Source organism: Amblyomma maculatum, chromosome 4 (genome assembly GCF_055883805.1).
Source record: "Amblyomma maculatum isolate TAMU_Amacu chromosome 4, ASM5588380v1, whole genome shotgun sequence".
Taxonomy (NCBI): domain Eukaryota; kingdom Metazoa; phylum Arthropoda; class Arachnida; order Ixodida; family Ixodidae; genus Amblyomma; species Amblyomma maculatum.
Window position 1 is genome coordinate 154870778 of NC_139347.1, and position 14202 is coordinate 154884979.

The window sequence follows — 14202 nt, forward strand, 5'->3', positions numbered from 1 at the left end:
AGCAAAGCTGAGCGACACAAAATGAATTTTCAGTGTAGAGCAAGGCAGCATGAATGGTAGCCTCACTTGTGTCTGCAATGGAAAACTTCCCTTGCCCTTCTAATGATTAGCCCGTAGCCACTTGCCGTAATAATATGTGTATTTGAGAAAACGTTGGCTGGCATTGCAGCCTTCATATTGGTTTGGATTGTTAAAGTTAATTCAGTAGTCAACATGTCCCGTTCACGTGACGCGACGAACCATATGTCTGAAAATTACATTTCGTGACATTGTTTACTCCCTGAAATAAAACGCAACTGTCGAAGTATGTATATATTTTTTATATGACAAGCACCTCTGAGGAGAATTACGATTATAGTTTTAGTCATTGCCAAGTAAGGCGTCAATAAATAATTTACTTTTAAAAAGTAATATTTATCGGCGGGAAAAGACATTTAACATGGCGCTGGTTCATGCCAAGTGGGAAGGGAACACGAACAAATTTGGGCCTTCATTCTAGTAAGAGCACCAAGTGCAAAAGCCATTTGTATTGAAAGTTACACCGGTTAGGGACGTCTCAGTGCAAGCGCATTGTAGCAGCTGCCACGCGAACATTTCATGAACGTTTCCTCTTTCCGCTCAGCATGCCTTCGTATAACTCTAATGCGTCGAGTGACCTCTGGTTCGACGCGCCCACAACTACATGCGAGACTGCAACGAGCTGTGTCATCAACATCGATGTACTTACGGCGTCAAGGTTTATTTTTAGCGGCAGAAAAGTGTGCAGTGATCGCGTTTACGGGAAAATGTGTCAGCCGCTACCCGATTACCCTTCATGGAGTCGTAATACCATACGTCTCCAGGCACAGATTCTTGGGAGTAATTATTGACCACCGACTATCTTGGTCGAAACATATTGCTATGGTGAAGAAGATGCTAATTAATTTTTGCCATGTACTTCGTTACATAGCTGGCATCGAATGGGGTCCAACTGAGCGTTCCTTAATACGGCTTTACGAGGCTCTGTTTGTTGGCTAGATCCGGTCCAGAAACAACTCTGCATTTCCTTTTGGGACATACCTCTACATCAACCGCTGCCGAACTTGTAGCCATTCGGGAATCTATTCGCTATATATGTGGGGAACCACCTCAAAAATGGTGTATATTCACGGACTCGAAGACTGCATTAAAAATTTTGAAAAAAATTCTTACGCCACACTGCCTATCAGTCCCTGGCACTAAACATTATGGAGCTCATCACATCTGCCCAGCTGCAAGGCCACATGATAATGTTTCAATGGATTCCTGCCCACTGCGACCTCCATGGGAATGAGCAGGCCGATGTTGAAGCGAAAAGCGCACTCATCAAAGGCTTCCAAACAGCTGTGCCTTTTTCAAGAGCGGATACGACGTGTCTTCTAAAGACTTATATGAATATTGCTACAGCAGCTTACTGGGCTCAACCAGACGCCCGACACATCCGTCTGAGAAGGCTTGATCGAACATTTAAATTTAATGTTCTGCGTGATATTCTGCGTCATCAGGCATGCTTGATACATAGACTTCGTTTAAACGCGGCTTGCACGAGCAAGTACTTACATTTAATTGGACAGATGGACTCACCGGAATGTTTAACTTGTGGCATCCCAGAGACTATGGACCATATATTATTGGTGTGCCCAGTGTATAAGGGCGAAAGAAGTGCGCTAGCCGCTTTGAAGCGTTTGGACAAGAGGCCTTTGTCGGAGGAACTGCTGCTGGGCGCTTGGCAGGACAAGGGGAAGGGTGTCCAGGCAGTGCGTGTTCTTTGCCGTTTTTTGTGCGCCAGCGGGCTTGATTCGCGCTTGTGAGGCAAGCTACAGTGCCTGTATGTATATTTCACATGCCTTCTCCCACATCGTCACCCATCATGACCTTCTTTCTTCTCTCCTTCCCCTTCCCCAGTGCAGAGTAGCAGGCCAGATTTGAATTATTCGAGCCAAACTCGCTGCCTTTTCCTTTCAATAAATCCATCTATCTATGTGAGAACTCCAAACTATATTTGTGACGCCACCCACAAAGATGGTTATAATGGCTATGGGGAGCAAAATGATTGATGTCAGTGTGTTCTCCGCTGCCAGCGCTTGGTCATTAAATATTCGTAGTTCCATTCTGTGTAAAGGAAAACAAAATATTTTCGGCCCACGCCCTAGCATTTTTCGACTCTTTCTTTACTACTTCTACCTGAAAAGGGAGAAGTATTGTTTGCGCAGTGAACTGCCACGGAATCGTGATGTTGGTTCGATGCCTTAAAAGCTTGATACTTTGCATATTTAGGCCGCCACGCAATATATTCCAGGAAATATGTCAATTTTCAAGGATATCTCATTTCTAATCTCACAGCGACACTGATTTGTTTATTGTTTTGACTATAATGTATTGCCTGCAACACTGAAATTCATTTCCCTCCTATTTTTATTTTCTTTCTTCATATATATTTCTTTAAAGGGTTAGGGCGAGATGCAAATTTTTTTTATATCCTAAAATAGCAAACTAAAGGGATCATAAACAGTTCAATTCCTGCTGAACAATGGCAAATCCATTTCAATCCATGTGTCCACACTGTCGGCATAATCAATGTTTGCAGCCTGCCGCTGTTGCTCACTGGTTAGGGCCTCTAATGCTGAACGCAAGTAAGCTAAGCGGGGCCCGCTATTTGACGAAGACAAAAAAAGATCCGCCCGTGTCTTGTAAGATATCAGTGCAAATTAAAGAACCTGAAATGGTCAAAATTTTTAGAGTCCTCCGCTGCAGCGCCCCATGCAGCTTTAATCGCTGTATATATGTTTGAATTCTTTAAAATGAACCATCATTCTACACTCCAAAGCGAAATAAGAAAAATCTACCTCTCTGCCATCCGCGCAAATTATTTCCCATGTGGCCCTGTTCCGAAATACACGAATATACAACATATTTAAGAACACATTGTCAAGAATTCTTAAATATAGGTGTTCTAAAAAAGGCAAGAATTACTTCCAGACCAAATTGAAGTCCCTGTGGGGGCAATGTACTGGCCAAACTATTCGTATTCCTACGAAACAACTTATTCTGCGGTACATAAATGACACGGACACAAGGAGGAATACAAAGGATGGGCGCTGAATCAAATAGTTGTTTTGAACCCGACACATCCTACTTTTATACACAATGAGTGATCGAGAGCACATGAGTGTAGGAAACTTTTTGCTAAACTAACAAGAGCAGGCTGCACTTTACCGTACACGTCTATTTAATATTTATTCTCTGTCTCGCATGGTAATGTGCTGTGGTGCTGATGCACGGGTGGCCATTTCCTTGATAACACTTCCGACAATTCGCACGCTAATCGGTCCTTCCTTTTGCGCAGAATTTTTATATTTTCAGGTTGTGGCTCACAGTGCTGGTGTTTTCATCTTTGCCAGAGCGGCAGTGGGTGTGTAGTTGGTAACTGCGTTTTGTAGAAGGTTATGTCGGGTGAGGGCGAGTTTGCTCTTTAGACATTTTTGTGATTGTGAACACTATTTTCACAGTTTAGTTTTGAATTGTTAGTACGAAATTTATTTATGTTAATGAAACGCAAAAAAAAAATGTTTATTGCGTTCGAACAAGATAAATAAATATCAACATTCACATTTCTGGAAAGAAATTCTCCATCAGTTACTTATACTTATTTCCTTTCTAGGGCACAGCCCGAATTAGTGATTTCATAGTCATTAACCGGCAAGCCGATGAGGCCTTTTTTCTAAAGTAAATTCTTCAGTCTCGGAAGCCTTCAGCTTTGCAAACGACTAATGACTCGTTTTCGCATTCTTTCATTCCTCGCACATCGAAAGAGTGGAACCACCTTACCAATGCCGTGGCTTGTATACGTTATTATGCTGCCTGTCGGCAGCCTCCGATGACGCTTTTATCTGATGCGAATAGTTAGTTTATTCGTGTTTAGTTATTTTCTTCCCATTTTTTTCTGCTCTGTTCAGTTTCTTGCGTTGCATTCGTTACAGCTGTTGTCTCTGTACTTTTATTCGATATTTTCTTGACTGCTTCGAATACTGTGTGTTGCTACATTTTGACTACGTTGTTGTGCCGCCTTTAACAAAAAAAAATTCCTACGTTGTTTGCTTGCCTTGTTTGCCCCTCTGTAATGCCTCAGCGCTTGAGGATATAGAAAATAAATAAATGATTTGTGACAACACATATTGGGACATTCTTATCGTTTATCATCTCCTTCTCTCTTAAATATAAATACACTCTAAGTAACTGCATAATCACGTGCCTAAGTGAGTTATGACACGATATGTCGCCCGCTGGAAGTCTGTTAACGAAATGGAGGAATAGTTGTAACATCTTGCGAACGTATTCCAATCATTTATCAAACGCTCTTAAATTTTACGACGCTTTTTCCTGGTCTTATCGCATCGCTTGGAACGCATCGTTGCCCACTGTCAGCTGTCTAGCCTTATCAAGTTCGCTGCTCAGCTGGCAGTGCTGTTTAAATGATAAAAAGCTTGCGCTCTCGGCCCACAAATGAGGCTGGCCTTTATCTCGGCCGGCCGCGAATGCCGCAGCGTCAACGCTAGTGGGGCTGTCTGTCTACACATATCGAACCCAGTGACTCTCGTTATGTGCCGCGGGAGCAGGGTGAAGCACCATTCGCACCGCTCTAGACAAGTGTGTTCAACTACGTAGTACATACCTTGCAATACGCGTTCAGGCTTAATTATCCCAGGTGGTCAAAATTTTCGGATCGCTGCGCTCAGCGTCGCTCATAACCTAAGTAAGGAGGAGGCACAAAATCTTCTAAACCGTACAGCCATTCTAAACCGAAACTGGAAAGCCAAGGATCTACTTACTTCTTTTGTGCGAAGAATATTTCCTTCGTGAATTTTCTTCGCAGTAATACCAGGAATTCTTGGTAGAACTATCAAAACCACGAACATAAGTGGTTCTGAATAGAAAGCAAATATTTCCAGGGACAAACGTTAACACTTTAAGGGGACAATGCGTACATAACGGAAGGTTCTAGAGAAGAAATCGAAAGTGATTGAGCTGTCGCTTTCGATTATTTGCCTAGAAGAATACACGAAAAAAGAGGAATATAGTGCTAAATCCCAATAAAGAGTTCATTGAGTAGCAGCATCAACCTATTTTTATTTCTGTTTTTTATTATATATTAAAATATTTCTAATCGCACGTAGTATAGAATACACACCCTTCTTAGTAACCACTTAAGGCTCCATCTTGAACATTAAAGAAACTGTCAAGCCATTACACATAACTAAACGTACACGCAGCAACGCTGGTGGCGGCCACGGCAATACCAGTGGCTATTGAGCCGTCCATCACATCTGCCAGGCGTTGTGCAGTGCCCTCCCATAGCAGCGCAAGCTCTCTTTCCGCGATGTAAGCAGCACCACTGATGGCGGTATCGGCAAGAACCTCGTTGACTGAGATAGCCCCGACAACTGCCTGGCGTCGCGCAGTATCCTCCCATGGAACGGCAGCTTCTGCTTCCATCTGCACGGTGTTGAAAAGCGGAGGTTTGAGCAGGCACTGTGTTTCTCATTTTCTGAAGAAAGTGTAAAATTATTTGCAGAACTGTATTCATGTTTTATTATGAATGCTAGCAAATTTAGGAAGGTGCTTAAGCTTCGGCCTAAGAGTTCGACACCAGAACATTCATCGGCCCATTTCTAATGATTGTAGCAAGGCATACCCCCGTCGCCTCAACCACCTTGTTGTCTAATACCGAGCCTTGTTCTCCGCCAGAAATCTCGCCATCCCCAATATGAAGTCTTACTGGCATGCGAACACCCCGATTACAAGTAAACATATTCAATGGAGCCTATAAACAACTGCACACATCTTTACAATTTCAAACGACGCTGCCGCACTGAGATAAACCACATGTTCCATCACACGTGTCCAAACTGAGCAACACACGCGCGAGGCTATTCACCTATACCACGTTTGCTTCACTCAATAATCACCGTTCGCATGCCGCCAGTCAACAAGTGAACCAGATAAAATATCAACCAGCGATCACGCAATGAACTTACAGTACATTTATCATATGCACTTTTCACAAGTCGTCCATAATATTGGAGCATATTTTTCGACTTTACAAGCCATCTATCTAGGCATAGATATATCAGGTCAGCTCCAGTGGCTGTCGCCATGGAGAAGTCCGCTCCATACAAATGTGTTCCCTGGCAGAGTATGGACTAGTCTTTGAAAGCTTCCTCTCCCACTCGGGTATATATTTATCTTTTCGAGACAACGAGAGTAGTATAATTCGTGTTATACTAAAACGCTAAAGCTAGCAGGCACACATCACAGTTAAAGGTCTATTATAACACCATTTGTTCAGCGGCATGAAAGAGCACTGGACAAGGCCTGAGAGGGAGGGGGGGGGGGGGGCTCAGTTTGCAAGCCGAGCCAACGTTTTGACAAGTGACGTCTTCGACTGGGCAGCGCGACTATCACAGGCAGAAGTTTGAACACGCTTTTACTTCCGAATAAGAAATAAAAGGTAGGGGTAGGGAGGAGGGATGGGGATAAGAAAGTAGGTCAAGGAGTGAAAAAATGCTTCTTCGCTATGTATTTAGCAACCTGCAACCAGTGCTCTTGTCGACAGAAAATGAAATAAAAAACGGCAGCAGCAGAAAAAGCTATAATGCGGGGAGGATAAGCCAGCTCCTAAGGCAGGTTCAGTGCTGACACACCTTTCTTGAAAGGCGACAGGCATTCCAAAGGGTTCTGATAAGGAATACAACAGCAGCGAACAGTTCTCAAAAGCTTTGCAAAAGGAGAGGAGAATTACAAAGAAGCAAAATAATAACAGATCAAGAGAACCTCACCTGTAACGTTCTTAAAAAAAAGGTTCAAGGGCCAAGTATTGTAGAAAGTAGTAAGGAGGAAACGTATTTGGAAAAACACGTGCAGCATATGCTATTGTGAATAAGGAATAGAGCGTACTTGGGCTGTGAAAAAACTACAATTAACGCTACATGGGATTGTCTTCTTTACTATTTCCGTTTAATGGGCACAGATTTTGGTGCACAGATATTACTTATATGTTATTGCGAAAATCTGGTGCATTAGAAGCACCAATGACGAGAAGCACACACATTGTAATAGAGGCGCTCCTTTGAGGAGAGGGGCAATAAGAATTATAATGCTTCTTCTTAAATTGAGGTATATGCCGAAATTTAGGGAATGGAAGATGGCACGTGTAACCTCCAGAGACAGAAAGAGAGCAAAATCGCCCTGTGAAGACTCGTTGGTCAGTGACATGCTAGTTAATAATGCCGCGAATATTCAAATGTTTATTTGTTCTTTTTCGACAGCCGCAGGCATGCGGTCTTATCATTTCTGCATTCTTTTTTTTTTGTTTGTTCATGCTCGTGATCGCGAGACGCAGATTTATCATTTCTCTTGTTGTGGGAGATGTTTCGAGATGTATCTCGAAGGATTCCAGCCATGCGCTTGTATTTCAACAATGCTCTCGGTTATGCTAGTCATTTTCGCGGATTCATCTAGATGTTTCTACGCTGCTTTTAAATTGAGCGCTGATGAGTGAAACGGACACCCTTTGTTCGACGAACGCCGAGCACGATTATTGCAATCATCATCGCCGAAACACTTAATTATTTTGTGGGCGCAAGCCAGCCCAATAAAATTTCCTTTAGTACAATCCCAGATTTTTGATTTTGTAATTGCCGTTTTCACCACCACGTGGCATCTAGTGAAGGCGCTGAATCCTTGTCAACGTGACTATAGGCCGGTGAAGACGAAACCAGCCGGGGAGGTAAAGCCTCTAGTTTTTGTTGATCTCCGATAGCCCCCAGCTGCCAAGGACGACCGGATGATGGCGCCGAAGACTGGATTGACATTTTCAAGCCTGTATAAACGTTCAACGCTTGAGACGACACAGAAAAGTTGAGGCAAGTGCAGTTTGCTATTTATGGACCCGCCCGAATTTCGTTTAAGAATCGCGAGGCTCTTTTAAAGTATTTGGGTCATTTTCACGACAGAGTTGTTGAATGCTTTTACATGTACTATCAACAAGTGACAGCGGTTTTCCGTGGCTATATAAGTGGGAACACTCTGGCTGGACAAGTCTTCGCGGGGTTTCCGGGTCCTCATAGCCTTCCTTCAAGAGACGTCACTGGACGTCGCAATGTAGGATGCTGGCATTCCTTTTACTTCTGCGTGCGCCATTTTCTTTTCTACTCATTTTCTCTTCTCCTCTCTATCTTTTCCTCCTTCTGTCTACCTGCTGACATTGGTAGTGACGATGCATCGAACGTCTGTCACAGGCCTATGTACTTTCCTTTTATTTCTTTTCTGTCCACCTCTCACACACACATGCATGGTGTGGACAGAGACCGCCAAGAGCGTACGTCGATGGCAGTGCCGCTCTCAAGGAGAGGATGCGATGTCATCGCCCCAGCCATGCTATGCGAGAACAGTCGTGTATGGCTAGTCGCCTTCGGTCTGCGTATGAATCTTGTACTGTAGATAGTGTAGAGTAAGCTTTGGTTCCTCCCATCAACGCTGACTCGGTTTCATCGTTACCGCAAAGAAAGCAGCTGCCGATCGCGAAACGGGTGACGAGAGCTAGGTCATAAACTCCGTGGTGCAACAACGTGTAGGCCTTTCTGTGGATCTCGCAATTGTGTCTTGAGCGAAAGAACTAAATTGCGGTAGGGCTACACAGCTCTCTTGCAGCGACGGGCCAACGTTTCTGTGATGGTGTTTTTGCTGTCATCCAGTCGGCACACATTTATATCGCGAAATGTTTTTCGATCCCGACAAAGTAAATATTAAAAGGCTTAAGTAATCGAAAAATGCCATTATGGTTTCTGAAGAAGCTCGCTAACTTGAAGGCATTTGTTTTTTAAAATGAATACTGAATATTTTCGAATATTGTTTAATATACTAATTGCTCAAAAGAAAATACAGGGCCTTGAATATTTAGGGGCTGGGATTTAAACCATTCCTATGCAAAATTTACTACCCCATTCCAGCTGAAATAACGTTCGTAAAGTAGCAAAATATCGTCTACGTTATCTGATAAGTGATTCAACATTGGTACTTGCCTAGATTTTCCGAAATCGAGGAAAAACTTCTCTCGGCGGCGTGCACAATTTTCGCAGAAGAGAGTCGAAAAGCTATTTTGACATGATACGTCATCTGTCGAGCATTGAGATGACATCGGTGCGCTTGCCTCACTGCCCGACAGATGACGCATCATGTCAAAATAGCTTTTCGACTCTCTTGTGCGAAAATTGTGCACGCATCCGAGGGTAGTTTTTTCTCGATTTCGGAAAATCTAGGCAAGTGCCGATGTTGAATGACTTATCAGATAACGTAGACGATATTTTGCTACTTTGTGAAAGTTATTTCAGCTCGACTTGGGCAGTAGATTTTGCATAGGAACTTTTTAAATCCCAGCCCCCAAATATTCAAGACCCTGTACAAAAATGGTTGTGTTGTTCGATACAGCGGTGAACTGCATGCAACTAGTTTCCTCGGTAAAAATGGAATCTATAATTTTAACTCTTTGCTTAACTTAACTCTGCAATGTTTCCCATGCGGAAAAATAGAGAGCGGAAATCATCGTTGTTCGCTTCTAGGAATGCGGAGTCACAAGTGTAAGCGTAGCCGCCACGAAAATAACATAACCTGCAGCTTCAAGGAACGCTGACATCCATTACGATGGCAACAAGGAAGACACGGAGGCTCGAAGGCGAAAAAAGCTCGAATTACTATTGTAACTCATTTTCGCAACAACAACGCCTTTGCCTTGCTTTGGGTGCAGGAATCAGTGTTTCGTAAAGATATCTACGTCGATTTGGGTGTAGCTATGTAATAATGATCATTCGCTAGGCAATGGGGTGAAACCGCCACCTCAGCTCTTCAATGATTTTATGGTGCTCATTGAGTTCTAATGGGAGGCACGGCTGGCCGCATGCATTGTTTGAAACAAGTCAGGTAAATTCCTGAGCGCAAAATGCGGCAAAATATGGCTGCGCCCCTGTGGTTCCTTTCTGTTTCACTGGAGCGTTCAGGGCGTCCTGCTTCCTTCACACTGGTAGTAAGATAAAGGCTATCCACACTTAGACACCTATCCAGTTCAGTATATTACGCGCTCGATGGCTGCATTTTATGCGGCACCAATCGGTGTATAGAGTGTCTTCTGCTGAGCAACTCAAAATTCAAGACACTTCCTTATAGAGGGCCAGAAAAATACACTCTTGAGGCAGCTAGCGTCTTCTGCATTGCAATGCGAAGACATCTATGACGTATTAAAGCTGAGATTGTGGGGAAGCATCAAAACACAACTGTTGTTCGCCTAACCTGATTTAAACAGGATCATGGCATACGCTCGATAAAATTACATTTAAAAAAATGAGCCACTGTAAGAATAAACAGCCCTCGGTGTTCATCCCACAAATGGAAGGAATTTCTGGTGCGGTTAACCCCGGTTTATTTACGCAGCAGTCATGTGGATGCGAGCCTGTCATATATGAATGAAAGGTTTTATTATCAGTAAACCTGCTTGGTCGATGGCGCGCCATCATTTGGAACATACTTCGGCCCTCGTTAAGGTCTGTGCCATTTTGCCAGCAACTGGTCTAGCTGTTGCACATTTCTTTCGAAGCTTAGGGAAAGAAAGCATACATGGGGGTCTATATTGAGCTGGTAGGTAAGTAATAATTTATAGAAGTCTTGGGCCAACCAAAAAGTACTACGAGGAAGGGAACTACGAGGAAGGCAGCAACATTTGTAGTTAAGCTTCGCGTAAGGGAAACATCATATCTCATTCTAAAAAAAAACAAAACAGATAGGTTCCCTAGCAAGTCCCTTACACTCGATGAATGAGCTCTGGCTCCAACATTAATCCCGATCGGGATATATTGGTGCGTCAGCAGCAAGCAGGGCTCGTTATTGACTTTTAAGTGATATTGGGCCCTGTTTTATTAGAAAAATGACAAACACATGCAGATGTCGTATGAAGCTCCCTAAATGCACGCGCGCTAAGAGAGGCCCAAACTATTTAAGAAAGATATATTCATCATAAGGCAAGAAATAAATACTCACGAGAATTCCAGAGGTCACGTCCTCCTTTGATCAGAAAAAAGAGAATACAGGGAAAGGTGCGTAATAGGTTTCCGCAACTTGTCGCAATACATGAGTATATGTATCAAATGGATATTTCCAGAAAGAGATGGAAACTATTTATTGGAAAACAGAAAATTTAGGCGGCTTTAAGAATTCACTGGCATGCTACTCTGCGCAGGAAAGGAAATTTGGCAACGAATGACGGAAAACGAGATGTGTTGAAGCAATAAATAAAGTTGGGAGCAAAACAATGCGGCCAGTAAGGGTATATTAGACTGCATCATCGAGTAACGTTATTACAGGAATTGTGTATTATGACAAATTGGCTGACCAATTTCAAAGAATGAAATATTCTTGAGGTTAACATGTGAGAAGAAATTGGAGCTTGTGCTCCGCCGGAGTGGCGCAGTCATTAGGAAACTCGAATAGTAGGACCAAGAATGCGGGATCGAATCCCGGTCTTCGTGGCAGGTTTTGAAATGCGCCGAAAAGCAAGGCGCTCGTGTACTGTGCGATAACAGTGCACGTTAGTGAATCCAAGATGGTTGAAATTTTCAGCGGTGTCAACTGTGGCGCCTCTTATAGCTTGAATCGCTTTGGGACGTTAAAACTCATGCACCAAACCAAGCCAACTTAGAGCTAGTCGAGATTTCCAATATGTCATTTAAATTCATATATCGAAATTTCATTAGATGTCTTTTTTTATATGAGAGGCCAAGGAACCGGCACTGGGAAGAGCTTCCCCATGTAGCATTCGTAGCGCGTCCACTATACTCTGCCTCAACAGAATACACAAGCAAGAACTAGTTTCAATCGCGCCGCAGTTTTTACAATGCGGACTGTTCATTTGACCGAGAAGGTATAGCAAGCAGATTTCAAATGCAGAAAACTAAAGTGAAGAAGATGATAGTCTCCAGACGGCGAAGAGTCTGGGAGGGATTAATGATCTTAGATGTTGTCGACTTCGTGAAGAAATTGGTAATGATGTGTCGGCAAGTCCTAGAGCCGATACATTTCTTCAGAAACACATTTCTTAGCCAGATTGGACGCTTCAGTTTTAGGGTCGAAACTCTAAATGTATCCAGATATTTATGACCTTTACAGGCCGCTTGGTATGCTTTTTAATCGGCCGAGACGCCACAGTGAGTAAGTATCCAGTGAAATGTTACGCAGTGTACTGCAGCAATAGTTCAATAATGTTGACACCCGTTGCCAAGCGAAAGGAACTGATGGTTGGTCTTCTCCCACAAGCTACAAGAGATAATTTGCAGAGACGTTTTTAGAGTCTGCAATACTAAACTATCGGCTGGGGTTTCGGAGCACAATAAAGGAAAGATCTTCTTTAGTGCCGTGAAGCTAAGATGTAGTATAGCATATTTGCTGCTTCAACTAGTAACAAAAGACTTCGCGTTTAGGGGAGGCATAAAGAGAACAGGAATAAGTATCTTGATTATTGGAATTGTCGGCAAACATGTGGGTGGGCTGCGTACACTCCCTGGCATTATAGCCGAGAGTAGCTCGCAGAAGCGCTGCCTGTGGCTTGCGGCTGTTTCCACTGTTACCTCGAAAACAACGTACTCACCTTTACAAGCGAAAGTGTCTAGTGTGGAAATGTCTTAGTTAATAGTTTTTGTGTCTGATTAATTGATGAGAGAGTGATGATCTGCACAATCTGACCAGAGCCGTAATTACAGGTATTTAAAGCACACAGACTATGAAGTCCTTCTCTTGGCGGACATATCGAAGATGGGTGCGAATAGTTTACTGACCGGCAATCACATCTAGCGACAGACCTTCTAGGGCTTCTGCTTCCTCTACTGTTCATGACGCAGAGGAACGCTTTGATCCTTTGAAAGTGCAAGACTTATTCGCAGGCAGTTCAGTGATCGCTGAAGAACATTCTTTCTTGTTGGAGATTATTTCTGAATAACTGGTAAATTGTAGCGGAAGGTCCCTTCGACATAGGCTTTTTCAAGCCGAACGATGTGGCGACAGTTGCTGCCCGACCGTGTTCGCACAGCGAATCTTAAAACTCGCGTTGCTGTAGCTTTACTCTGACATAGTTTGTTATATGAGGGAAAGAAGAGAGAGTATTCTATAAGACGTAGGATTCGTTGCACAGTGCATAAGGTAGTGTCAGTCCACCTAGAAGCAGCGAAATGGAGTCATTACGTTTCTTTGAAAACCATAGGATCTTTTCTCGTGAGAGTCGAATATCTCGATGGACCGGTACATAGAGATATGCTGTAAAGATCGCCTTATAGATTATTGGGTAATACTGGGCGAACGTGGCATCCTCCATATGTGAATATATTCTGCATAACCTATCATGCGTACTCCTCGCAGAAAGTTTATTTTACGCACATAATGACAATATTGAACAAGAGAAGGCTGTGCACTGCTGCCTGAACTACTGCGTGAAAGATGCTTCCTCCGTAGACAAATTCCTCCGTACACAAAGGTACGGGCAGTCCTTTTTAGCCATTGGCATCCCCCTTCGTCTATTGACAATCAAAAGGGTTATGCAAGGCAGCCACTGCACCATGGGTTGAGCTCTTCCTCGGACCAAGGACCCTGCTGACAATACAAAGAAATGAAAAATAAATGGATTTATACTCTCCGGTGAGAGGGTCTGCACTCTTTCCCGTCAGGGGCCTCATTCACTTCTTCATCCTCACCTGCTGTCGCCGCACTCATCGCACTTTTGTGGCTCGTGAAATTCTCAAAACCTGTTTACTCCCGCTTGCCGGCCCTTAAAACAGAGGACATAAGGTGGCGTTCAGAAGCCATTTTTGTTCTCAGGTTGCCCGCGTGCGGGGTGCGGTACCTGTTTGTGTAAAATGGCTTAGGCGGGCGCCACATTTCCTCAGTGAGCAATGAGTGATGACTTAAGGTTTCGCCGCGTCTTGTGCGCAGGGGACATGGGAGCAATGTTCGTGACGAGACACGGTCGCTTCCTCAATCACGGGGGCGCTGCTATTCACAAAAACAACAGGTGCTGCATCCCGCAACCAGCTAGAGAGCAGTAGCCTTACAGGGCCTGTATTGTTTTGACATGGGGCGACGTCTCTGGCATTT

At 43.6% G+C, this 14202-nt stretch overlaps 1 protein-coding gene across 2 annotated transcripts in view; it reads right to left on the reverse strand.

Annotated features, from left to right (window-relative positions):
- Positions 1-5132: 5132 nt before the first annotated feature.
- LOC146193330 (uncharacterized) overlaps positions 5133-14202 on the reverse strand; it is a 127114-nt gene continuing 118044 nt past the window's right edge. Inside the window, exons 3-4 of one of the 2 annotated variants that reach the window (XM_084602676.1) lie at positions 11104-11127; positions 5133-5511 (exon numbers count right to left, since the gene is read on the reverse strand). In XM_084602676.1, coding sequence (XP_084458802.1) covers positions 5263-5511; positions 11104-11127 — 273 coding nt within the window. In that variant the 3' untranslated portion in view covers positions 5133-5262. The remainder of the gene's footprint in view (positions 5512-11103; positions 11128-14202) is intronic. The other variant, XM_084602675.1, reaches the window with a different exon arrangement.